Here is a 25065-nt window from a genome sequence, read left to right as displayed (position 1 = left end):
CCGCCCTCGGCCAGGTATGAACGTAGAAAAATGAAGGATCGTCCAGCACTTGGAGTTGCGAATAAAAATCTTTGCTTTATTTAGGAATCCTCAGACAAGAGTCACAACAGAGCTAGCAGTCTGACGCGTTTCGCACTTAAGTGCGAAACGCGTCAGACGGCTAGCTCTGTTGTGACTCTTGTCTGAGGATTTTTAAATAAAGCAAAGATTTTTATTCGCAACTCCAAGTGCTGGACGATCCTTCATTTTTCTACTAGCCTATAAGAGAGTCCTATAGTATCTATACTATTACAAGTATAGCAATAGGGGTATACTTGATCACCTATGGCTACAAAGCTGGAATGGAGTGGAATACAGACCTGCCTCCCTGGCAGCCAAGTCTCTTGCTCACATCTCTTTGGAGAAGACCTTCCAAGAGGGACTTCAGCTCTGGAGTGAATGAGTCTGGCAGCTCCACATTCTTGACATGTTTAGGAAAAATGAAATCATAATCATATACATTTATGAGGAATTGGAAGAGAGATCAACAAATGTACAGAAAAGACAGGATCTTAGAAAGCATCACCATCTTAGGTCCGTGATAGTAGGGTGCGCATGCCACCGTTTTACATTATTTACACACACATATCCAACCGGAACATATGGAAAAGTTAGTCTTACCATTGTGAGCGTCATCCTGTCAATCTCGTGTTTATCTTTGGTTTTATGCTGTCTGAATGGGCTGTGGCTGCGAAGGAATAAAAAACAATCGTTTTTGCTTTCTGTGTGATCCACACCAGTTACTTCTCAATAATACAGCTGCATAGTCATATAGTTTCGGGATCCACTACCAGTTGTGGGTTAAACACATGCAAAAATGAATTAAAGGGGTTATCCAGAAAAAAACTTTTTTTATACATCAACTGGCTCCAGAAAGATTTGTAAATTACTTCCATAAAAAAATCTTAATCCTTTCAGTACTTATGAGCTTCCGAAGTTAAGGTTGTTCTTTTCTGTCTAAGTGCTCTCTGATGACACGTGTCTCGGGAACCGCCCAGTTTAGAAGCAAATCCCCATAGCAAACCTCTTCTAAACTGGGCGTTTCCTGAGACACGTGTCATCAGAGAGCACTTAGACAGAAAAGAACAACCTTAACTTCAGAAGCTCATAAGTACTGAAAGGATTAAGATTTTTTTAATAGAAGTAATTTACAAATCTGTTTAACTTTCTGGAGGCAGTTGATATATATAAAAAAGTTTTTTTCTGGATAACCCCTTTAAGTAGGAATATTCAAGAAAAATTTTCTGGAAAATACTTACAGCAAAGGATTTCATACTGACTAGATTCTATTGTCGTCATCAATATCTGATTTATAGGGGTTTGATACTTGGCACCCACATTGATCAACTGTATTTGAGAGCTGTGGCAGTTGAAAACTAAAACTACAACTCCTTTGGCTGTCCGGGCAAGCTGAGAGTTGTAGTTTTGCAACAGCTGGCGGCAGATTTGGAACGTTGCACTACAAAATATATGAAGCAGTCTGCTGAGTATGCAGGCACCATGGCTTCAACATTCAGATGATCAGAAGAGGGGGGCAGAGTGTCGGACCCCCACCCATTACATACTGATAGCCTATCTTAAGAATAAAATCAGTGATGCTATTAAAAGTCTCACCGCAGCCCTTTGCTTCATTGTTACCATATTTCTAGCAGATCTACCGTATGTTGCGGATTTCAAAAGCATTTGAGTGTAGGATAAAATCCTGCACCCAAAGTTTGCGTTCATGGCCGTCTGTCCCTGTTTTTTTTTTTATCCCCGTTTTGGTTCCGTTCTTGCAGTCTGTAAACGGATTAAAAACGGTTTAAAAAAAAAAAATCCCATTCATATCAATGGGATTTTTTTTACAATCTGTTTACATCCGTTTGTACCCATCTGCACTCATTTCCGTTTTTTTTTTTTTTTTTTTAAACGGCACATGCAGTATTTTTTCTTCCGTCAAAAAAGAACGGCTACAGTAAATTTAACATTGAAGTCTATGGAAAACGGATGAGCCTTTAATGTCATCCGTTTGCATCAGTTTTTTCAATCTGCTTTTTTGATCCGTTTTTACTTCTGAGCATGCTCAGAATAAATAAAAAAATTAAAAAAACATTTTTGGTTTATTAACTGAACAATAACGGATCCAAACAGATAACATCTGTTTGCATCCGTTATTGTCCGATTTTATTTTTGACGGGAGAAGAACGGGACGGGTCTAGGGGGCCGTGTGAACGCAGCCTTATATAGAGAACACTGATGAAAGTATTTCCATAGTGGAAAAAGTCCATGTTTGGAAATGTATTTTCCCCATAGGAATGCACAGTGTTAATTTACACTGTAGACGTTTTCCGCAACAAATATACATCACATGTGAAAAAAAGTTACTTCCCAATTTATATTTATATTCCTATAGAATAATTGAAAAAATAAATAAATAAAAAATAAAGTATGTCATAGACGTTCACCGAGCCAAGTATCCTATTTATACAGCAGAGGGCACTAGAGGCTTAATTCACTGAGTTGCTATGAAGGACATCATACAAGGTCAGTACAACCATGAAAGTCTATGTAATTGTTCCCAACAAAACCTGATCAGAGAAACGCTGATCTCTGGAGAATCCTTCATGCCACAACTGTAGAGGAAATGTAGTTTAAACATATATCAGCCAATTGCTATAGAAGTCCCAATTTCTTTAAGCATGCATGATATAGAATGGATACGAAATGGTGCTTTGAAAACTGCACAAGAGTTTGGTGAGAATGTTCATTTCTATTTAGAACATTTTAATAAGGGGTCAACATGGAAAAATGATTGCAAAATATCTGTGCTGGGAAAACATGCAACAATTTTATGATGACAACTATTCAAGTAACAATATATATTTTTTAAAAGCCTTATTTCCCTATTTCTACTATGCTGTACAGAGATTGTAACCACTCACAGGGCTCCTTGCCCCACAATCTGAATACCCTAATGCAGACCCTCACACTAAGGTCAATGTCAAGGAAGCCAATAAACCTATCAGTACAGATGTTCCCTTCCTTATCTTAAAAGGGTTATCCAGGAAAAAACTTTTTTTTATATATCAACTGGCTCCAGAAAGTTAACCAGATTTGTAAATGACTTCTATTAAAAAATCTTAATCCTTTCAGTACTTATGACCTTCTGAACTAAAGTTTGTTCTTTTCTATCTAAGTCCTCTCTGATGACACCTGTCATGGGAACCGCCCAGTTTAGAAGTAAATCCCCATAGAAAACCTCTTCTAAGCCTGGCGTTTCCCGAGGCAGGTGTCATCAGAGAGGACTTAGACAGAAAAGAACAAACTTCAGAAGGTCATAAGTACTGAAAGGATTAAGATTTTTTAATAGAAGTAATTTACAAATCTGGTTAACTTTCTGGAGCCAGTTGATATATAAAAAAAAGTTTTTCCCTGGATAACCCCTTTAACTCTTGGTCCAACATTGCCAGAAAGGGAGTGGCACGAGGTGACCACTTTTGGAAAAGAGGAAAACAAAAAACTGCAATTCTGTCAGGAGTGGTCCTGCAATATAGAGTGCAGCCTGTCAAATATGGCGCTTAGAGGTCTCCTAGAGCTGCAGCATAGCATGGCTAATTCATTATATTTGAAGGCATAGAAAGTTAAAAGGTTGTGCTGAACTGCAGAATGTACACCTCCTCCAGCCCCGCCTTGATTGATGTACAGGGCTTGCCTTCCTGCAGGGAAGGGTGTGGGAGGGAGGAGGCATGCATGCACGTAGCGGCTCAGCTCTGCATCTTTGACACTATGAGCACGATCTACATCTGATAGATTCCCTTTAATAAACTCGGTGAAAAATGTAAGAATGCACACAGACAAGGAGAGAACATACAGACACCATGCTTGTGTTGCATGTTGTTGGGTTCAAACCCAGAACCTCAGCGCTGCACAGCAACAATACTAACCACAGACCAGCACGCTGCCCCAGCGTTCTCATTTGAGCATGAATGCATGCATCAATATAATGACACTTCTATGATACATCTTACATTTCTCTCTTTCTTAATCCAACTACTATAGCAATGGAACATTTTGTAATCTAAGATTTCAGTGCACTGACTTCCTGTAATGTGACTTCCACTTATCTAAAAGACTTATAAGAGTAGAAGTCATGTGATAGGAAAACATATTTGTTACAAATAAACCTTTGGGTGCAAGGTTAGAACCATAGATTTCCCTCCCACTCAATAGTATATTGCAAGCCTTGTATTGTATGCTGCAGCATGCAATGGTACATGTACACAACACCTCAATACAATTGCGTACATGTACTATTGTAGCCGCATGCTATGATGCTGCTTTGATTTGTACACACCGATGAGACCAGTGGGTTGAGATTTTTAACCCTTGAAAAGGCATAAGTTAAAAGTTATGTTTTAATTAGAGATGAGCGAACTTACAGTAAATTCGATTCGTCACGAACTTCTCGGCTCGGCAGTTGATAACTTTTCCTGCATAAATTAGTTCAGCTTTCCGGTGCTCCGGTGGGCTGGAAAAGGTGGATACAGTCCTAGGAGACTCTTTCCTAGGAATGTATCCACCTTTTCCAGCCCACCGGAGCACCTGAAGGCTGAACTAATTTATGCAGGAAAAGTCATCAACTGCCGAGCCGAGAAGTTCGTGACGAATCAAATTTACTGTAAGTTCGCTCATCTCTCGTTTTAATACTTGGGTATTGGGTGGGAAATCTAGCCGTCTGGTGGTCATATTTTGATCAATAGTGTATAAAAATGGTAGAAAACATGCACAGTAGTTTGTTGTACATGCTGCTGTAGTCAGAGATCACTAAAATGTGTATAAGATGCATATTAGGCATTAGGAAAGTAAATCCTATTCTACTACATTGCTTTTAGTATTGTACACCTTTAAGAAACATGAATAGCATACTTTTCCCTATACCACGAGTCAATATACAAACTCCCTTTAATGTGAAAGAGGGTCAAATTATTAAAAGGAAGAAAGGGCATTAAACCAAAAAGAAGGTCAAGAAGTATCTTATACTGCAATGGTTTAGATATAGTTTTATCTATCAAATTCAGATTTTTATTTTGAAGCAAAAGGTTGCATTCGAAGTGAACAGGAGAATCCACACATGACTAGCACATGCTGTAGGGGAGTCCTGCCCTTTTGGACACACTCCCTGTGGTTGCTCAGGCGTGAACGACAATGGATTTGCTCAGTAGCTGTCTGAGGTTACCGTGGTGCTCATGAATTCATTCAATTCAGGTGGAAAGTTGTGTTAAAACAAACAAATGGCTGTCTCCATCTGACAGGCGCTAACAATGTTGCTGAGATAGATCGTTTAATACTGGGCAGTGTGCTGAAAAGATGCCATCCTATAGATCAGTGGTCTTCAACCTGCAGACCTCCAGATGTTGCAAAATTACAACTCCCAGCATGCCCGGACAGCCAACGGCCAACATCTGGAGGTCTGCAGGTTGGAGACCACTGCTATAGATACTGTAAAAGATGCCATCTTATATTTATATATTTACTGGACAGTACATAACAACATAAAATAAGTGGGGAATCCATTTCACTATCCCCCCCCCCCCCCAACAACAATCTGATCTCAATGGGGGTTCAATAGTGCATTTACACGTGGCAGATTTGTCCAAATACTAGTCTTACTACCTTACCTTACCTCCTACCTATTATGTCACTAGTAAACCCATATATAGCATGAAATGTGTGTTACTACCTGTAAACTCCCGTTTCTCAAAATGGTATGGAAAGACAGTCAACACAGGACACTGTTGGTTGGCAAAGCAGCAATAACAAGCCCAATGAGTTTCGGACCCGTGCCCTATTAATCAGACACCTCTGTCTGTGTCAGGAACTGTCCAGAGCAGGAAAGGTTTTCTATGAGGATATGCTTCTTATCTGGACAGTTCCTGACACGGACAGAGGTGTCAGCAGAGAGCACTGGAAAGAACTGCACAATTTTCCCCAGTAGTATAAAGCAGCTGATAAGTACTGGAAGGATAAAAATTTTGAAATGGAAGTAATATACAAATCTGTTTAACTTTTTGGCACCAGTTGATTTGAAAGCATTTGTTTTCCACTTGTTTCCACCGGAGTTCCCCTTTAAGGCTTTTTTCCCATCTCATATATATTGATCATGTAACACTAAAATAAGTCATCACTATCATCAGACGTCTGACATCTTGGAAAATAAAGATTGACACATCGCTAGTGTGGTGCTGTCTCCCCTTTAGCGTTTCCACTTCCAGCCATCCAGTTTAGCAGGAAACAGCTGGCCCCATTTATTCTCACCTCTAATACCCCCAATGATCATAAAGTGATGGCATATCCTGGCGATAAGCCACGTTAGTTTATGAGATGGGAATACCCCTTTAAGCATTTGTACTACATATTGTTTCATACATAATAGGTCGGAGACTGTCTAATCTAAGAGTTGCTCCCTTCATCACATTCATCAGTGGATTGGTCCTGCTAGGTTTGTTTTTAATTTATTCTGTACTATTGGGTAAAAGCCCTTTATGCCTGGATGCCAACATAATTTATCCTGCTGCCAGAGAAGACTATTTCTATTACAAAGCTTCCTCTGGTTTAACAAAGCTTGGATTCGGCAGACACATCAATGAAAAAAAATGCAGTCATTCCTAAATTAGGTTTCTGAGCCGCTTTAAATGAGCAGCAAAGCTTTGTACAAGTCTGTTGTTTTATCTATGGCAAAACGATACGGTCTGAGGATTAAACAAAAATTATGAGGACAATGAATTTTAAGAGAAAAAAGAAAGCCCCAGCAGCTGCTAGTCTCTTCCACAGTGTGATAGGAGAGTGGAATGTGCACAGGCCAGGCCCCTGACAGTAAGATGTATGGACCGTGAGCCCAGTGGGGTGTAACATGGGGGTCATTGTGGTAGGTGGAATACAGAGACCTGTCCAATAATGTCAAACAACTAGAGATTTGCTCCATCTCTTTAAAATGTTATCATCTTGGGCTTTCAAAGGTTGATAAGAATTTAATTTAGCTTAAAATGGAAATGTCATCAACAGAAACCTATATAGCCAGAAAAAACACTGAAATAATTAGAAGCAATTAAAGGAGTACTCCATAATATAAAAATTGTCCCCCATACTGCCAGCAGTAAAAAAATAAAGATGTACATACCTTCCTCCACTCCCCCGGGGCCTCCGGTAACCGGCTCCAGTCTCCGCCGCGATCCTCTTCCTGGTTGCTGGTGGTCGGTGAGTCATACTGCGTTCAGCCAATCACCGGCCGCAGTGAAGTCCCAATTTGGCCGGCGATAGGCTGAGCGGCAGTGTGAGAACTCTGAGCGGCAGTGTGAAAACATCACACTGTCGCTCAGCCTATCGCTGGTCGAGCCGTGACATTACTGCGGCCGGTGATTGGCTGAGCGCAGTATGACTCACCGACCACCAGCAACCAGGAAGAGGATCGTGGCGGAGACTGGAGCCGGTTACCGGGGGCCCCGGGGGAGCGGAGGAAGGTATGTACATCTTTATTTTTTTACTGCCGGCAGTATGGGGGACAATTTTTATATTCTGGAGTTCTCCTCTAAATAAATCTATAGAAGCAATAAAATACAGTATTAAATTTTGGTGTCAAAAATATTGGTCAGTCTGTAATCAATATTAAGAATGAGAGCTCCAATACCAATAATATTAGGAAAAAAAGCCCCCTAACTAGTACCACAGAGATGTTGAATGGAGGCACAAGAATCGGTGCGTGGGTGGGGGTGTTAAAAAGCAAGCTAGTAAATGCAAAGACATGCTCTCCTCGGACACTCTGCTTTAATGTAACCCTACATTAAAGAGTTACTTTCATTTTTAACCCCTTAATGACACAGGACGTAAATGTACGTCCTGGTGAGCTGGTACTTAACGCACCAGGATGTACATTTATGTCCTAAGCATAACCGCGATCATCAGAGCTATGCCCGGATCATGCGCGGCAGGTCCCGGCTGCTGATCGCAGCCAGGGACCCGCCCGTAATGGCGGACATCCGCGATCCCGTGGATGTCCGCCATTGACCCCTCAGATGCTGTGATCAATCCAGATCACGGCATCTGCAGAATCGCAGTCACTAAAATGAATGATCGGATTGCCCGCTGCGCTGCCAGGGCGATCCGATCATCCAGCATGGCGGCCGGAGGTCCCCTCACCTGGCTCCGCTGTCTACCCGACGTCTTCTGCTCTGATCTGCCTTCCCGCAGACCAGAGCAGAAGATGACCGATAACACTGATCAGTGCTATGTCCTATACATTGCACTGAACAGTATTAGCAATCAAATAATTGCTATAAATATTCCCCTATGGGGACTATTAAAGTGTAAAAAATAAAAGTAATAAAAGTTTAAAAATGTTATGAAAAAAAGAAAAACCCCTCCCCCAATAAAAACGTAAATTGTCCCATTTTCGCTATTTCACCCCCAAAAAATGTTAAAAAAATATTTTATATACATATTTGGTATCGCCGCATGCGTAAATATCTGAACAATTAAAATAAAATGTAAATGATACCGTAGGGTGAACAGCGTGAAAGTAAAAAAAAAAAGTCCAAAATAGCTTTTTTATAACATTTTATTCCAAAAAAATGTATAATAAATGGATTAAAAGTGTTATATAAGCAAATATGGTATCAATAAAAAGTACAGATCACGAATTAGCCCTCATACCGCCGCTTATACGGAAAAATTAAAAAGTTATAGGTCTTCAAAATAGGGGGATGTTAAACGTACTAATTTGGTTAAAAAGTTTGCGATTTTTTTTTTAAGCGCAACAGTAATAGAAAAGTATGTTATCATGGGTATCATTTTAATCATATTGACCCAAAGAATAAAGAACACGTCATTTTTACCGTAAATTGTACGGCATGAAAACGAAACCTTCCAAAATTAGCAAAATTGCGGTTTTCTTTTTCATTTCCCCACACAAATAGTATTTTTTGGTTGTGCCATACATTTTATGGTAAAGTGAGTGAGGGCATTACAACAGACAACTGGTCGCACAAAAAACAAGCCCTCATACTAGTCTGTGGATGAAAATATAAAAGGCGAGGAGGAAAAAACGAAAACTTAAAAATAAAATTGTCTGAGTCCTTAAAGAGTACCTGTCATCAACAAAAACTTTTAATATGTTGTTCATAATCATTAATGAAGACATATTGTAATATATCTTCATTAAAAAATATTAATATTTATACCAGTTTTTTCATTTTATACTTTTGGCCACTAGGGGTCTCTCTTCCATGCCTGGTCTGCAGGCAGCTTCCTATGCTTTTCATAGTAAGTGTACAGCTTTTAGGACTAATGCTGAAAGGGCACTGGTCCTTCCAAATGAAATTCAGTACTCTCAGCTCAGGACTCGCTCCCAGCCTGGAGCAGCACTGTGAGCTACAAGCCTGCACATGCCTCTCATATAACAGAGGCCAGTCACCTCCCCCTCCCCCCTGCTCTGTGTTCTCCCTGCCCCTCACCACACGTTATCTTATACATTGTATTATCTCACTGCACTCCCTGCTCTGTGCCCCCCCCCCCCCCCCTGACATTCATCTTAATTACTGCCTCTGTAATTGCTCCCACCGCCCCTGGTTCTCAGCATTGACTTTTTAGTGCAGAGAGACAAAGCAGTTGGCTGTCTGGGCATGCTGGGAGTTGTAGTTTTGCAACAGCTGGAGGTACCCTGGTTGGGAAACACTGCTGCAGTGGGAGAGCAGCATACAGGAAGACTGGCAGAAGCAGAGTCCCGGCCAGGCTTCATGTGACATCATGCCTGCCGGGACCCGTCTCCTTCCACCCCTCAGAAAGACAGTGCTCCTGAGCTAATGAATAGGGATAAAAAAAAAGGTATTTCCACAGCGTTTTAAACCTCAATAAACACAGGGATAGGGATAGTTAGAGTAAAGGACAGATGGGGAGGGGGATCAGGGAAAGTTTAGTTGATGACAGGTAGTCTTTAAGGCCCAAATGGGCTGAGTCCTTAAGGGGTTAATGCTTGTAGGCTGGTATACTAAATTTAAAAGAGGGGATCATAACGTTCACGTTACTTATAGAAGACCACCCTGAACTTGAGTGCTCAACCTGTGTTCCCAAGAAGGAGAACGGATTCGGCGTCTATATAAAATTAGACAGTAGAAACATAGGTGCAATACTTAATGGAAGGATTGCTTCATCTACACAGAATAATAGCATCAGGAAGACAAAATCTTCCTACATGGAGAGAAGAAGACCAGGTCTTTTAATGGCTATTGTGTAGACAACCAAATAACAACCTGACCGTTTGGTCGCAACGTCAAAGCCTGAACTTTCTTAGCTGCACGTTGCTTTTGACATAATGCCCTATAAAATCATAGCTGTATGGAGACCACACAGCAGAACGACCACATTAACAGCCATTAAACATTAATTCCACTCTAGATATACGCAGTCAAATCTCTTTCTGTGAAGTACTGCATATTTCATTGTGTATTAAAGCACACTAGAGATACACCTTCCGCATGATGGGTTTTGTTCCATGTTGCACTTTATACCTTGTTGCAGATGAAAATGACATTTCCTACCACATAAGTATGTTTGTATTGATACAAAACAGAACCATTCATTCCAAATGAATGCAGAGTACAAAATTTAAGATACGCAGCTCTTATTTTTTTTTTCCAAGACAATATATTTCCAAGTAGGGAGATTTTGCCTGAGTACTTTGGAGAGATGGTTCCCGTAATGTGCTGACCATTTTACATGACTGTCGACTACCTGTGAATCTTTCAGCTCCAACACAATTTATGGTAGGAAAATCACTATACAATAGAAGCCCTGCGTGTCTTGTGTTTTATCACTTCTGATCGTACTGAATACGGTAAATGTTCTGATCTGAAGCGCTCACCATTTGGGGCCGGGATTTTTTTACATTTTGTGTTTATAATCAACAAAAAACATTATTCCTTGAACTGTTTCTCAGTTACATTTGTTTCTGGACAGGGTGACCACTCCTAATGGTGGCCATTCTGGTCTTCACCAACATTCCCAGAAAAAAGCTGTAACCAAGAAATTACTGAATATATAATTTAACAAAATGTCCCTGATTTACTATTGTAAACCCAACCTGTTTTGTCGGGTTGTGTCAGAATTTGGCGCCAGAATTTCTGTTCATATCTTGAATACTAATTTTAATTTGTATTTGTAGGTGAAATAATATGCGCTATTGTCACAGACTTCTGGCTAAAAAGTATGTTACATAGGACAGTCATTTCGTTTGGTGTATTTAATGTTGGGGATGCAATCTATTTGTTCTTAAGCAAGGCACAAAGCTACTATTGTCAAAGAGTGTAAATTACTAACCGAGAGTTAAATATATTTAACAGAATTTCTCATGTTCTTTTATTGAACTGTAATATAAGGATTTTAGATATCTTCCATTCGAAAACATCTTACCCTCTCAGAAGTTTGAAGAGCATACATCCTAGGGAAAACCAGTCTGCACTGCTGTCATATGCTGTGCCCTTCTGCAGCACTTCTGGCGCCATGTACCCGTGTGTTCCTCTGGGAATTCAAAAGATAAGACACTTAAAATCTTTTACATTACATTTGAAATTGATGTTACACAATTTAGCCATGGGTGCACATATTTATATATCAATGACTTAGCAGCCTGCACAGTGGGTTGTTATGAGGCCCAAGTTTTCACAATTTGGCATATCACAAAATTCTCTAGAACTCCAGTTTGAGGGGTGGCAAATTAACCCTGGTGTTGTTGCTTGGCTCACAATGAAAGCATTACTTTTCTATTCAAGTGTCACTAGAAAGAAGAATCAAAGTAATGTTTACCTGCTGCAGATCAATTGCAGAAAATGTGCATTGTTTCTGTACCAAAATAAATCAATGCACTTAAAATCGGTTGCAGGAAATCTATAGCAGATCTGGAGGACGACTGCACTTACCATGTAATAAACTAGGGTTTTCAACTACACTGCTGAAAAAAAATAAAGGGAACACTTAAACAACACAATGTAACTCCAAGTCAATCACACTTGGGGGTTGTGCCAACAGCTCAACACCGTGCAGGATGTTTGGCATTTGCCAAAGAACACTAAGATTGGCAAATTCGCCACTGGTGCCCTGTTCTCTTGACAGATGAAAGCAGGTTCACACTAAGCACGTGTGACAGATGTAACAGAGTCTGGAGATGCTGTGGAGAACGTTCTGCTGCCTGTAACATCCTCCAGCATGACTGGTTTGGTGGTGGGTCAGGGATGGTGTGGGGTGGCATTTCTTTGGGGGGCTGCACAGCCCTCCATGTGCTTGCCAGAGGTAGCCTGGCTGCCATTAGGTACCAAGATGAGATCCTCAGACCCCTTGTGAGATCATATGCTGGTGCGGTTGGCCCTGGGTTCCTCCTAATGCAAGACAAGCCTAGACCTCATGTGGCTGGAGTGTGTCAGCAGTTCCTGCAAGAGGAAGGCATTGATGCTATGGACTGTCCCGCCCGTTCCCCAGACATTCCGATTGAAATAATACAATACAGGAATATGGGTGCACTACTGTGTTAGATGTATACAATGATATTGGCTATCCCTCAACACTGATGTTAAAATTGAGACATTCGCCAGTATATAACTCCATAGTTAATGTGCCTTGAATATCTTCCAGGCAGCATTAGGGTAGCACCTGTGAGGCCAACTCAGGTGGGGCTTGCAGCCTGCCTCCCCCTCCCATTGTATGTGTGCTCAGTCATGCTGGAGGGTACCTGGGAGGAGGCTGTGAGTCAACCGAATGCTGCCGTAATTGCCCACTGGCCCCTGTTTTGCTTATCACGCACAGGTAGGGTTAGCGTTAGGTCCCGCACCATTTTGAGAAACCTTGGCATTGGTGTGCGGGCTCTGGTATGTCCTTCATATGAGGATATACTGGCGAATGTCTAAATTTTAACATCAGTGTTGAGGGATAGCCAATGCCATTGTATACATCTAACACAGTAGTGTACCCATATTCCTGTATTGTATTATTCTAATTGTTACACATCCACACCGTCTATCTGGTGTAGGATTCTATTGTGGCACTTGTAGTCCGCTGCAGGCATCCTCCATTGTATGCATTTTTATGCTGGGGATCGCCCCTAGCAACGGACTACAAGGGCAGGATCTGCTCCCCCAGTATAAATGCACAACCGCATTTGGGGTTGAGCACCTCCAGCCATTTGAGACCACGTTTTTTGTTGTTTTTTTAAATATTATTCCGATTGGGCACATCTGGGACATCATGTTTCACTCCATCCACCAACGCCACGTTGCACCACAGACTCTCCAGAAGTTGGCGGAGGTCAAACGGGCACGTGGAGGCCACACACAATACCTCATCGGGAGCATGCCCAAGCATTGTAGGGAGGTCATACGGGCACACGGAGGACACACACTACTGAGCCTCATTTTGAATTGTTTTAAGGACCTTACATCAAAGTTGGATCAGCCTGTAGTGTGGTTTTCCACTTTGATTTTGAGTGTGACTCCATATCTATACCTCCATGGGTTTATAAATTTGATTTCCATTGATAATTTCTGTGTGATTTTGTTGTCCGCAAATTCAACTATGTAAAGACGAAAATATTTCATACAATTAGTTCATTCATTCAGATCTAGGATGTGTTATCTTAGTGTTCCCTTTATTTTTTTGAGCAGTGTATATACACTAGATCCATTAGAATGTAGGGAAATGTTACTATACTAGGAAAATTGCTGCATGCTTAAATATTCATGGACACGCAGGGTATAAGGAGATATCATATAGTTACTGTGCACGTGTGATAGACATCATAGTCCGGCTGCCCAGTCCTGATCTGTAAGAGACACTAGGAAATTAGAGCACATCTTGTGCTGTTAATTCGGCTTTATATCTATAATCTCAGAGGACCTAGTTACTGTGCTTTCTGGATTAAGGAATACCGATAATCTCCAAGAGGCCTCAATTAAGATGTAGTTAAATGATTGGAGTAAGCAGTATTCTTGTCTCTCCGTCCATGGCAAAGGGCAAAAGTAATCACCACTGAACCTATATTTTGTTTTATTTGTTTTTTTAATACATGGCTCTTCCTGGACATATAGCTAACATATAGCCTGGAGAACTGGTAAATTACTATTATAAAGGGAGTGTAAATAAAAAATGATTCATTACAGAGTGTCACATTTGTAACATGACATTAACTGAATAGTGGCCTCTAACCATGCTACAATGTGTACTGAACACAACCAAAGAAGAAAAATCAAGGAGTAACTTCTATACAAATGGGAATATCTTTATTCACAAAAAATTATGTTAGCACAAATTAAAAAAGGAGGGGGTCACACATTAAGAAAAAACAGAGAGTAGCATTACTGGGACCTCAACACTAAAACAATGGTGAAAATAGCAGTATATACAGTCATGGCCGTAAAAGTTGGCACCCTTGATATTTTTCAAGAAAATGAAGTACTTCTCACAGAAAAGGATTGCAGTAACACATGTTTTACTAAACACATGTTTATTCCCTTTGTGTGTATTGGAACTAAACCAAAAAAGGGAGGAATATAAAGCAAATTGGACATAATGTAACTTATGTAATGTAAATTATTGGCACCCTTTCAAAATTGTGGATAAATAAGCTTGTTTCAAGCATGTGATGCTCCTTTAAACTCCCCTGGGGCAAGCAACAGGTGTGGACAATATAAAAAAATCCCACCTGAAAGCAGATAAAAAGGAGAGAAGTTCACTTAGTCTTTGCATTGTGTGCTTGTGTGTCCTCTGTCTGAGGACTTTAGAACCAAAATTGTGGAAAAATATCAACAATCTAAAGGTTACAAGTCCATCTCCAGAGATCTAGATTTGCCTTTGTCCACAGTGCGCAACATTATCAAGTAGTTTGCAATCCATGGCACTGTAGCTAATCTCCCTGGGCCTTGACAAAAGAGAAAAATTTATGAAAGGTGTCAACACAGGATAGTCCAGACGGTGGATAAGCAGCCCCAATCAAAGTTCCAAAGATATTCAAGCTGTCCTGCAGACTCAGAGAGCATCATTGTCAGCACAAACTATCCGTCCACATTTAAATGAACTGAAACGCTATGGCAGGACCCCCAGAATGACCCTACTGCTGACACAGAGACATAAAAAAGCAAGACTACATTTTGCCAAAATCCTTCTGGGAAAATGTCTTGTGGACAGATGAGACCCAGATAGAGCTTTTTGGTAAAGCACATCATTCTACTGTTTACCAAAAATGGAATGAGACCTACAAAGAAAAGAACACGGTACCTACAGTGAAATATGGTGGAGGTTCAATGATGTTTTGGGGTTGTTTTGCTGCCTCTGGCACTGGGTGCCTTGAATGTGTGCAAGGCATCATGAAATCTGAGGATTACCAATGGATTTTGAGTCGCACTGTACAGCCCAGTGTCAGAAAGCTGGGTTTGTGTCCGAGATCTTGGGTCTTCCAGCAGGACAAGGACCCCAAAGATATGTCAAAAAGCACCCAGAAATGGATGGTAACAAAGCGCTGTAGAGTTCTGAAGTGGACAGCAATGAGTCCAGATCTAAATCCCATTGAACACCTGTGGAGAGATCTTAAAATTGTTGTTGAGAAAATGTGCACTTCCAATAAGAGAGACCTGGAGCAGTTTGCAAAGCAAGAGTGGTCCAACATTCCGGCTGAGAGGTGTAAGAAGCTTATTGATGGTTATAGGAAGCAACTGATTTCAGTTATTTTTTCCAAAGAGTGTGTAACCAAATATTAAGTTAAGAGTGCCAATAATTTTGTCCAGCCCCTTTTTGGAGTTTGGTGTGACATTATGTCCAATTTGCTTTCTTCCTCCCTTTTTTTGGTTTAGTTCCAATATACACAAAAGGAATAAACATGTGTATAGCAAAACATGTGCTACTGCAATCCTTTTTTGTGAGAAACACTCCAATTTCTTGAAAAATTTCAGGGGTGCCAACATTTATGGCCATGACTGTGTAATATATATATTACACAGTACACTATTGCTTTATTGTTGCGGTCCAGGTGATGCACTTTTCTGCTCTTTCTTGATGTGGGACTCCTCAGTTTACATTTTTGCTGATTTTAGTGTTCATAAATAAATATATTCCTAAATATTTTGTATATAAATGACTCCTTGGTCTTTCTTTTTCCTTTGTATTAAAAAAAATGGGAGGTAGATATGTATCTTTCAGGCACCGCTGCTTATAACCTTATAACCTTTTAAGTTGCATTACTGAAATAAATGAACTTTGCACGATATTTCAATTTTTCGAGTTTCACCTGTAAGTGAATCTTCAATATACTTGTATTTTTTGTTGTTGTTGCCATTTTACCTTTGAAAACCCCCCTAAAACACTGGCCATTAGGGGTCCCCATATCCTCTTCCCCTGTCCCTCTGCAAACCGACTGAGGCAATTCTCTAGCTCAGTCAGAATACAGGAAGTGGGGGCGGGCTAAGCCCTGTGCTGGCCTTTCAATCACTCTGAAGGGCATAGCGTGAGTCAGTGTGAGGAGGCAAAGCTACCGGCTCTGTTCTCACTGATAGAGTTGGGAGAGCAGACCAAGAGGCAATGGCTGTCAGCAGTGTGTGCCCTCTCCTACACAGACAACTCTCTTCATAATGCTGTAGGGATGGGGGAAGGGAGGGAACGATAGATGAAGACATATACTGAAGCTGTGTGTTTATGTGTGTGTGTGTGTGTTCGGCAGAGCTGAATGTGTGTGTGTCCATCACAGCTGAGTGTGTATGGCTTTGTGTATAGGGCTTCAGTAGTAAGCTGTGTGTGTTCTGCAGAGCTAAGGGTATGTGTAGGGCTTTGTGTGAAGGGCTAAGCTGTGTGTGTGTGTGTTGAAAAGAGCTTAGTGTGTGTATGTTTAGCAGAGCTGAGTGTGTGTTTGTTTGTTTAGCAGAGCTGAGTGTGTGTATGTGTCCACAACAGCTGGGTGTTTGTGTGTGTGTGAGTGAGAGAGAAAGAGAGAGCAATAGAGATGTGTATGTAGTTGTGTTTCCCTCTGCTCTGTGTATCTCCGAGCTGAACAGAGAGGAAAGCTGTAGGGGGGAGACTGCAGCTGATTGGATGCTGCTGTCAACCTGGCAACTAAGAGGCAGGAAATTTGCAGCAGTGAGGGACGGCATCATCATTGCCTGGGAACACCCACAATGTTTAGGAGAACAGCAGAAGCCTATACAGGAGATAAAGGGTGTCTTCAGCACAGGGAAAAAAAAAAGGCAGGACATGATCAGCGACCATTACCAAGTATGGCTGCAGTGTTGTTTTTTTTGGCTCAGTGATGACAGGTACACTTTAATTACAGTACAGAATAACCAATATAGGGTCCATATGTGAAATGCCAAACAAGCAGTTAACCCTTAATGACGAAGGACGTATATTTACGTCCTTGGCCGGCTCCCGCGATATCACACGGGGTCACGTGGTGACCCCGCGTCATATCGGGTCGGTCCCGGCATGTATCTGATGCCGGGACCCGGGGCTAATAGCGTGCGGCAGCGATCACGGTGCCGCACGCTATTAACCCTTTAGACACGGCGTTCAAAGTTGAACACCGCGTCTAAACCGAAAGTAAAACCTTCCCGGCTGCTCAGCGGGGCTGATCGGGACCACCGCAGTGAAAATGTGGTGTCCCGATCAGCTGGGACATGAGCGGAGGTCCTCTTACCTGCCTCCGGCGTATCCCCTCGGCGATTGATTGCTCCAAGCCGGAGATTCAGGCTTGAGCAATCGACTGCCGATAACCCTGATCACTGCAAAGCTACGGCTTTGCAGGGATCAGGGTAAAAGATCGGTGTGTGAAGTGTTATAGGTCCCTATAGGAGCTATAACACCGCAAAAAAAAAGTGTAAAAAAAAAAAGTTAATAAATGTGATTTAACCCTTTCCTTAATAAAAGTTCAAATCACCCCCCCTTTTCCCATAAAAAAAACACCATGTAAATAAAAATAAACATATGTGGTAAATGTCCGAACTATAAAAATATATCATTAATTAAACCGCTCGGTCAATGGCGTACGCGCAAAAAAATTCCAAAGTCCAAAATAATGTATTTTTGGTCGCTTTTTATATCATGAAAAAATGAATAAAAAGCGATCAAAAAGTCTGATCAATATAAAAATGGTACCACTAAAAACTTCAGATCACGGCGCAAAAAATGAGCCCTCCTACCGCCCCATATGTGGAAAAATAAAAAAGTTATAGGGGTTAGAAGATGACAATTTTAAACTTATACATTTTTCTGCATGTAGTTATGATACATAACTATACAGTATACAGAAGTACGACAAAATCAAACCTATATAAGTAGGGTATCATTTTAATCGTATGGACCTATAGAATAAAGATAATGTGTCATTTTTACCGAAAAATAGAAACGGAAGCCCCCAAAAGTTACAAAATGGCGTTTTTTTTTTCAATTTCGTTGCACTATGATTTTTTTACCCATTTCGCTGTAGATTTTTGGGTAAAATGACTGATGTCACTGCAAAGTAGAATTGGTGGCGCAAAAAGTAAGCCATCACATGGATTTTTAGGTGCCAAATTGAAAGGGTTATGATTTTTATAAGGTGAGGAGGAAAAAATGAAAGTGCAAAAAGGGAAAAACCCGTGGTCCTTAAGGGGTTAAAGATATAGAAAACAGTGGCAAAATAAGGAATGTCTTATCTTTGGATGATACAATACAAATAAAGATCAAAATGTTTCTCAAAAGTGCACTAATACAATGAACCTGAACGCTAACAGTAGTGTAAGAGCGCATCTATTGTTCAGGTTGAAATTGCCACAATGAATCCCACTGGATGAGTCATAATTATTAGTACTATTTAAAGGCAGCAGCGATTGTTGTAGGGCCTGTCTTTATAAAGCTGAGATTCCGGGGCAGCGCTTCAATGCTTCTACCAGGCCCTAATGAAGGAGCTGTTGTAACGCTCATATTGTACGAGGACAATTACCTGATGTGAACATGATGATCCTACCTATGCATTGTACTGGATCATTTATTCATCTGCATTTATGGAAAGTGTTTTCTCATATTTAAAAGACCCATCATTGCTAGACTGTTTTCCATCTTTCTATCTGCTGATATAGAATACTGAATATAACCTGGGCAGCTAATATTAGCAGGGATATACTGATGGTGTAATACACAGGAAGGCAGACAATCTAGACGCCCCCTGTCATTTAATGTCTATATGCAACAATGTTTATCATGCATATGTAAAATCTTATGTCATACAGCATAGGTTTTCCTTGACATCTGGGGAAATACTATATTCTTAAAAAATATATATATACAATTTTCAACAAAAAGCAACCATAAGACTAAAGAAACTGGATTGGAACTTCAGTTTTAATTTACATACAGGTCCAGTTCAGTAAGTCATGGCAACAATATCCAAGATATGAAATAATACTACAATAACACCACAAATACATAGGCAGGTCCAATTCTTGGGTTTTACATTCATCAGTTTTTTATGTATTGCACATTTTCAGAAAACTTAATCCTGTCATATACAACGTTGTTCACATTCAAGTCAAATTAATGTCTTCCATTGCAGATTCCATAAAAAAACAAGGACAAAAAAAGATGTTGTCTTATGGCATTTCAAGCACCCTGACTGAAACCTATTAAAGTGTTAAAGGGGTATTCCAGGCAAAAACTTTTTTTTATATATCAACTGGCTCCGGAAAGTTAAACAGATTTGTAAATTACTTCTATTAAAAAATCTTAATCCTTCCAATAGTTATTAGCTTCTGAAGTTGAATTGCTGTTTTCTGTCTAACTGCTTTCTGATGACTCACGTCCCGGGAGCTGTCCAGCTCCTATGGGGATATTTTCCCATCATGCAAGGGATATTCTCCCATCATGCACAGCTCCCGAGACGTGACATCATCATTGAGCAGTTAGACAGAAAACTTCAGAAGCTAATAACTATTGGAAGGATTAATATTTTTTAATAGAAGTAATTTACAAATCTGTTTAACTTTCCGGAGCCAGTTGATATATAAAAAAAAGTTTTTGCCTGGAATACCCCTTTAATTTCTAAAACTTTTGACAGGTCACAGATACATATCAACAAATTTGATTGGGGTCCAGACCCCCACCAATTGTTAGAACCAGCGGGGAGAAGCTCTCCGTTAAGCGCTACTCATTCCACCTTGTTGCAGGAGATGGATTCTATAGTAAGTAACAGCCTGTCTTCTGCAGCAAAACATGGGGAGAAGCACTTAGCCAAGTGCTTATCCCTGCTCATTGAAACAATCAGTCTCTGTGAAATGCCAAAGTTTTGTGAAACGATAGTAATGCTTTATAATAATTAGGGTGAATGGAGCCAATGGTGTCGAGTATGTAAGAGATTCAGAACCTTCATTATTGGAGGTGCAGAACAATAGAGACAATGACCGTAATCTGAGTATAGCCCAAGATCCTATAAAGGTACTATACTTACACACTAGCATGTGGCTTCTTCTTGGAAAAATCACAAGCGAGTCCCAAGTCTGATATCCTCACATGTCCATGTTCATCTAATAGAATATTTGCTGGCTGAAAACATAGGGAGTCAAATAAGTAACGTTAATTCAAGACATTCAGTCATATACAGCCCAATTAAAAAGAATCTGTCATTATGCAAAACTTTTGACATGTCAAAAGTTTTAATTGTCAGGGGTCTGAGTGTTCAGACCTCCCCCAATCAGGAGAACCAGCCGGGAGAAGTCCAGACTGCTGCACGATCCTCTCCCTGCCTCTTACCCAACTCCACTCCCAGCCATCCACCCCCCAACGTGATCGAAACACTCTCATAGACTTACATGCAGAGTTTGTCTCCATTACATGACACAGAGTAGAAAGAGAACTCGCTGAGCGCAGACTTCTCCTGGCTCATTATGCTGATCAGCGGAGGTCTGAATGGTCAGAACCCCGCTGATCGAAACTTTTGACATGTCGCTAGGCCATAATGACAGTGGACATTAACAAAAAGTTTCATACAAGCTGGTGTTTCTTCTCTACAACACAATACACTGTTGTAACTCCGAGCATGGCATGTACAGTGTTACGACACATCAACTAACCAAGTGGTCACTTGAGATTATCGCCAACTTATTGAGTGTGAAGGTATATATATATATACCTATTTATTTATTTTTTGAATGGTACACTTTACAAGCAGGATCACACTATAACCTGCATGTTTTATGCATCTGTCTGGAAAATCTGACCAGCATGTATTTTATTGCTGTTCTATAGACAGTCTGTGTTTGCAAAGCTCTGAAAAAAAGAAATAAACTATATATATATATATATATATATATATATATATATATATATACATACACACACACACACACATACAGTGGTCCCTCAAGTTACAATGAGAGATGAGCGAACTTACAGTAAATTCGATTCGTCACAAACTTCTCAGCTCGGCGGTTGCTGACTTAGTTTTCCGGTGCTCCGGTGGGCTGGAAAAGGTGGATACAGTCCTAGGAAAGAGTCTCCTAGGACTGTATCCACCTTTTCCAGCCCACGGGAGCATCTGAAAGCTGAACTAATTTATGCAGGAAAAGTCAGCAACCGCCGAGCCGAGAAGTTCGTGACGAATCGGATTTACTGTAAGTTCGCTCATCTCCAGTTACAATATTAATTGGTTCCGGGACGACCATTGTATGTTGAAACCATCGTATGTTGGGACCAGAAGTCTATGGAAACCTGGTAATTGGTTCTAAAGGCACCAAAATGTCATCCAAAAAAATTTGAATTAAAGAAAAATAAGTAGATAACTATACAGATAAAGCAAATCCTTACATATAAAATTAAAAAAGAGGTGCTGGCAGCTGTAAATCACTGTATGTCAGTGTTTCCCAAGCATGAAGCCTCCAGCTGTTGCAAAACTACAACGCCCAGCATGCCCGGACAGCCAAAGGCTGTCCGGGCATGCTGGGAGTTGTAGTTTTGCAACAGCTGGGGGCACCCTGCTTGGGAAACACTGGTCTATATAGAGGACAGGAGCTTCTTCAGGGTCCTGTCCAGTACACGCAGTGTCCTAAAAAAGTATACAGAACATGTAATACCTCCCTGTACTGTAGGGGGTGCTACCAGACATCAGTCAGAGCATACGCTTCAGTAATACAGGGGTTTTACCAGTGAATGCCCATTCTGATTGGTCAGTTCTTCCGGCCATTGACAAGTTTCACAGATCTGGACTGTCTGTAACATTGTATGTTGAGTCTGGTTTCAACTTACAATGGTCCAGAAAAGACCATTGTATGTTGTAACTATTGTATGTTGAGGGATCACTGTATATATACACAAACAATTTCTGATAACATCAATATCATCATACAGTGAAAGCTTCTTGGTTTACTGAAACAGTGGCGCTCTCAAAGAAGTTGGCTGGTATACACAGATATGATGGAAACAAAAATCTGTGACAGAATATTTGGTATTAAGAACATAAACATCCATCCATAAGAAGAGATAACACATTTAATGCACTATTTGTAAAAAGAGAACAATGCAAAATGAAGCGATCTGAAAATGAGTGAAAAGCTTTCGTGTGGCTTCCATGAATAAATGCTTTTAGGTGACTGAAGATATGTAGACCGGAGCAGTCCTGATGGAATCCTATTCAAGTGTGAATATTTTCCCTCCCGCTAGAAGGATTAAAAGCTTTCCAAGCAGCAAGTTTCCCTCATAATGAAGGTTTCTCCTTTCTTTATGATTGTGATGTAATGGAGTGGGGAATGGAACCAACTGAATAAAATAGCTTTACTTTAAAATTCGAAAAGGACTCTTTCGTTACACAAGTCACCTAATTCTGAGGGAAAAAGTTTTGTGACCCAGATGATCAGTGCCGCTTTATCCCGCTTTAGACTGGCAACACTAGGTTTTGCATGCTAGGATAAAGAGGCTATTTAGCCTTAAACTGTCTTAGAAAGAGAAAAGCTTAAAGGGGTACTCCTGTGGAAAACTTTTTTTTATTTAAATCAACTGGTGGCAGAAAGTTAAACAGATTTGTAAATGACTTCTATTAAAAAATCTTAATCCTTCCAGTACTTCTTAGCTGCTGAATACTACAGAGGAAATGGTTTTCTTTTTGGAACACAGAGCTCTCTGCTGAATCACGAGCTCAGTGCTCTCTGCTGACATCTCTGTCCATTTTAAGAACTGTCCAGAGTAGGAGAAAATCCCCATAGCAAACATATGCTGCTCTGGACAGTTCTTAAAATACAAAGATGTCAGCAGAGAGCACTGTGGTCATGATGTCAGCAGAGAGATCGGTGTTCTAAAAAGAAAAGAATTTCCTCTGTAATATTCAGCAGCTAATAAGTACTGGAAGGATTAAGATTTTTTAAGTGAAGTAAGTTACAAATCTGTTTAACTTTCTGCCACCAGTTGATTTAAATAAAAAAAAGTTTCCCACCGGAGTACCCCTTTAAGAGTTCTGGAGGAGGTCACATGGCTTGTGTGATTCTTGTCAATGAAAATGAACATCAGCCCTTTACTTTAAGGCCACACAAGACAGTAATGGCCAGAATAATAGACATGTGGTGCAAGCTTCTTGAATAACATCTTCTAGACTAGTAGCTATCATCCAAATTATTTTAAAGAATAACTTCTGAATTTAAAGTAGACAATTTTTTTGTTAAAGGGAACCTGTCATCACTATCATGCTACCTAAACCACAAGTCATCGGGCTGGTCCCTGGGAGCTTCTCCCTGCTCAACCAACCTTGAATGATAGATCTCTTGGTTTGAATCAAGAAGAAGAGATCAATCCAGGCCAGCAGGCCAGGGAGAAGCCTCCAGAGACTGCCCTCATGACCCATAGTACACGCAGGAAGAAAGTGATGTTCCCTTTAATATGTAGAATAAATGGTCGTCTTATACAGAGTTGGTGTTCCAGTATTTCCAGAAGGACTTGCATAAGTACAATCTGGTAACCAATGGCGAGCAATGAAGGATATATGATGGATGCCAATTTGGACTGTCATGTTAGAATTGTACAGAGCTCCATAAAACACCTCTGGTAAATACAAGTGTTTTGTAAAAGCTCAGTTTATCGTTAAAAAAGAAGTTCTTCATAGCTGTCCTCTTCTGTAAAGTTATTAAGACATTTATTCAACCTCCAATACATGCTGAACTAAACAACATTTGACCTATTATTGGTCTACGCTACACCTGGTGTAAATGTTATACCTGATTTTATTCCAGTTGTTTGTAAAGCATGGATGCCCCCTGTCAAGTCTTTTGGTTATTACAGTCTTGTATTGCCAATGGTATATATACACTTGTGCTAACAAATCATTTTTGCCAGAAAAAGATCACCTGGTCAATCTATCCTGCCCATATGTAATTTCCTTTATTTTTATCTTTGTACAGATACAGTGCTTTTTTTTTAAAAAAATAAAAACACCCCATCATCATAACGACAAAATGAACACAGAATGTTAAAAAAATCTTTGCTTGTTGACTGAAAAGGAAGAACTAAAATATTGCATTGACATAAGTATTCAGACCCTTTACTCAGGACTTAGTTGAAGCCCCTTTGGCAGCGATTACAGCCCCTAGCCTTCTGCGGTATGATGCCACAAGGTTTGATACCTGGATTTGTGGATTTTCTTCTCTTCAACTCCTCTAAAGCTCTGTCAGGTTGGATGGATACTGCTGGTGGAAGCCATTTTTAGGTCTCTCCAGAGATACTCAATTGGGTTCAAATCAGGGCTCTGGCTGGTCCACTCAAGGACATTTATTGTTGTCCCTAAACCACTCCTGTGTTGTCTTAGATGTGTGCTTAATGTCATTGTCTTGTTAGAAGATAAATATTCAGAGTAGTCTGATGTCCAGAGAACTCTTGATCAAGTTTCATTAATGAGGTATTTCACCCCTAAAGGATAGGGGATACGATGTCTGATCATGGGGGTCCCACAGATGGGACCCACCACGATCTTTGTGCAGCACCCGGTGTGAGGTGGAAATTTGCGACCCCTGCCGACTTGCG

The 25065-nt window shown here is 40.4% G+C and overlaps 1 protein-coding gene across 2 annotated transcripts in view; it reads right to left on the bottom strand.

The window, feature by feature from the left end:
- GRK3 (G protein-coupled receptor kinase 3) overlaps nucleotides 1-25065 on the bottom strand; it is a 301737-nt gene that overhangs the window by 9325 nt on the left and 267347 nt on the right. For both annotated transcript variants that reach the window (XM_056529119.1, XM_056529110.1), the window contains exons 12-15: nucleotides 20516-20610; nucleotides 11479-11586; nucleotides 661-727; nucleotides 360-460 (exon numbers count right to left, since the gene is read on the bottom strand). In XM_056529119.1, coding sequence (XP_056385094.1) covers nucleotides 360-460; nucleotides 661-727; nucleotides 11479-11586; nucleotides 20516-20610 — 371 coding nt within the window. The remainder of the gene's footprint in view (nucleotides 1-359; nucleotides 461-660; nucleotides 728-11478; nucleotides 11587-20515; nucleotides 20611-25065) is intronic.

This window comes from Hyla sarda, chromosome 1 (genome assembly GCF_029499605.1).
Source record: "Hyla sarda isolate aHylSar1 chromosome 1, aHylSar1.hap1, whole genome shotgun sequence".
NCBI classification, from domain to species: domain Eukaryota; kingdom Metazoa; phylum Chordata; class Amphibia; order Anura; family Hylidae; genus Hyla; species Hyla sarda.
This window is presented reverse-complemented; position numbering and strand designations above follow the sequence as displayed.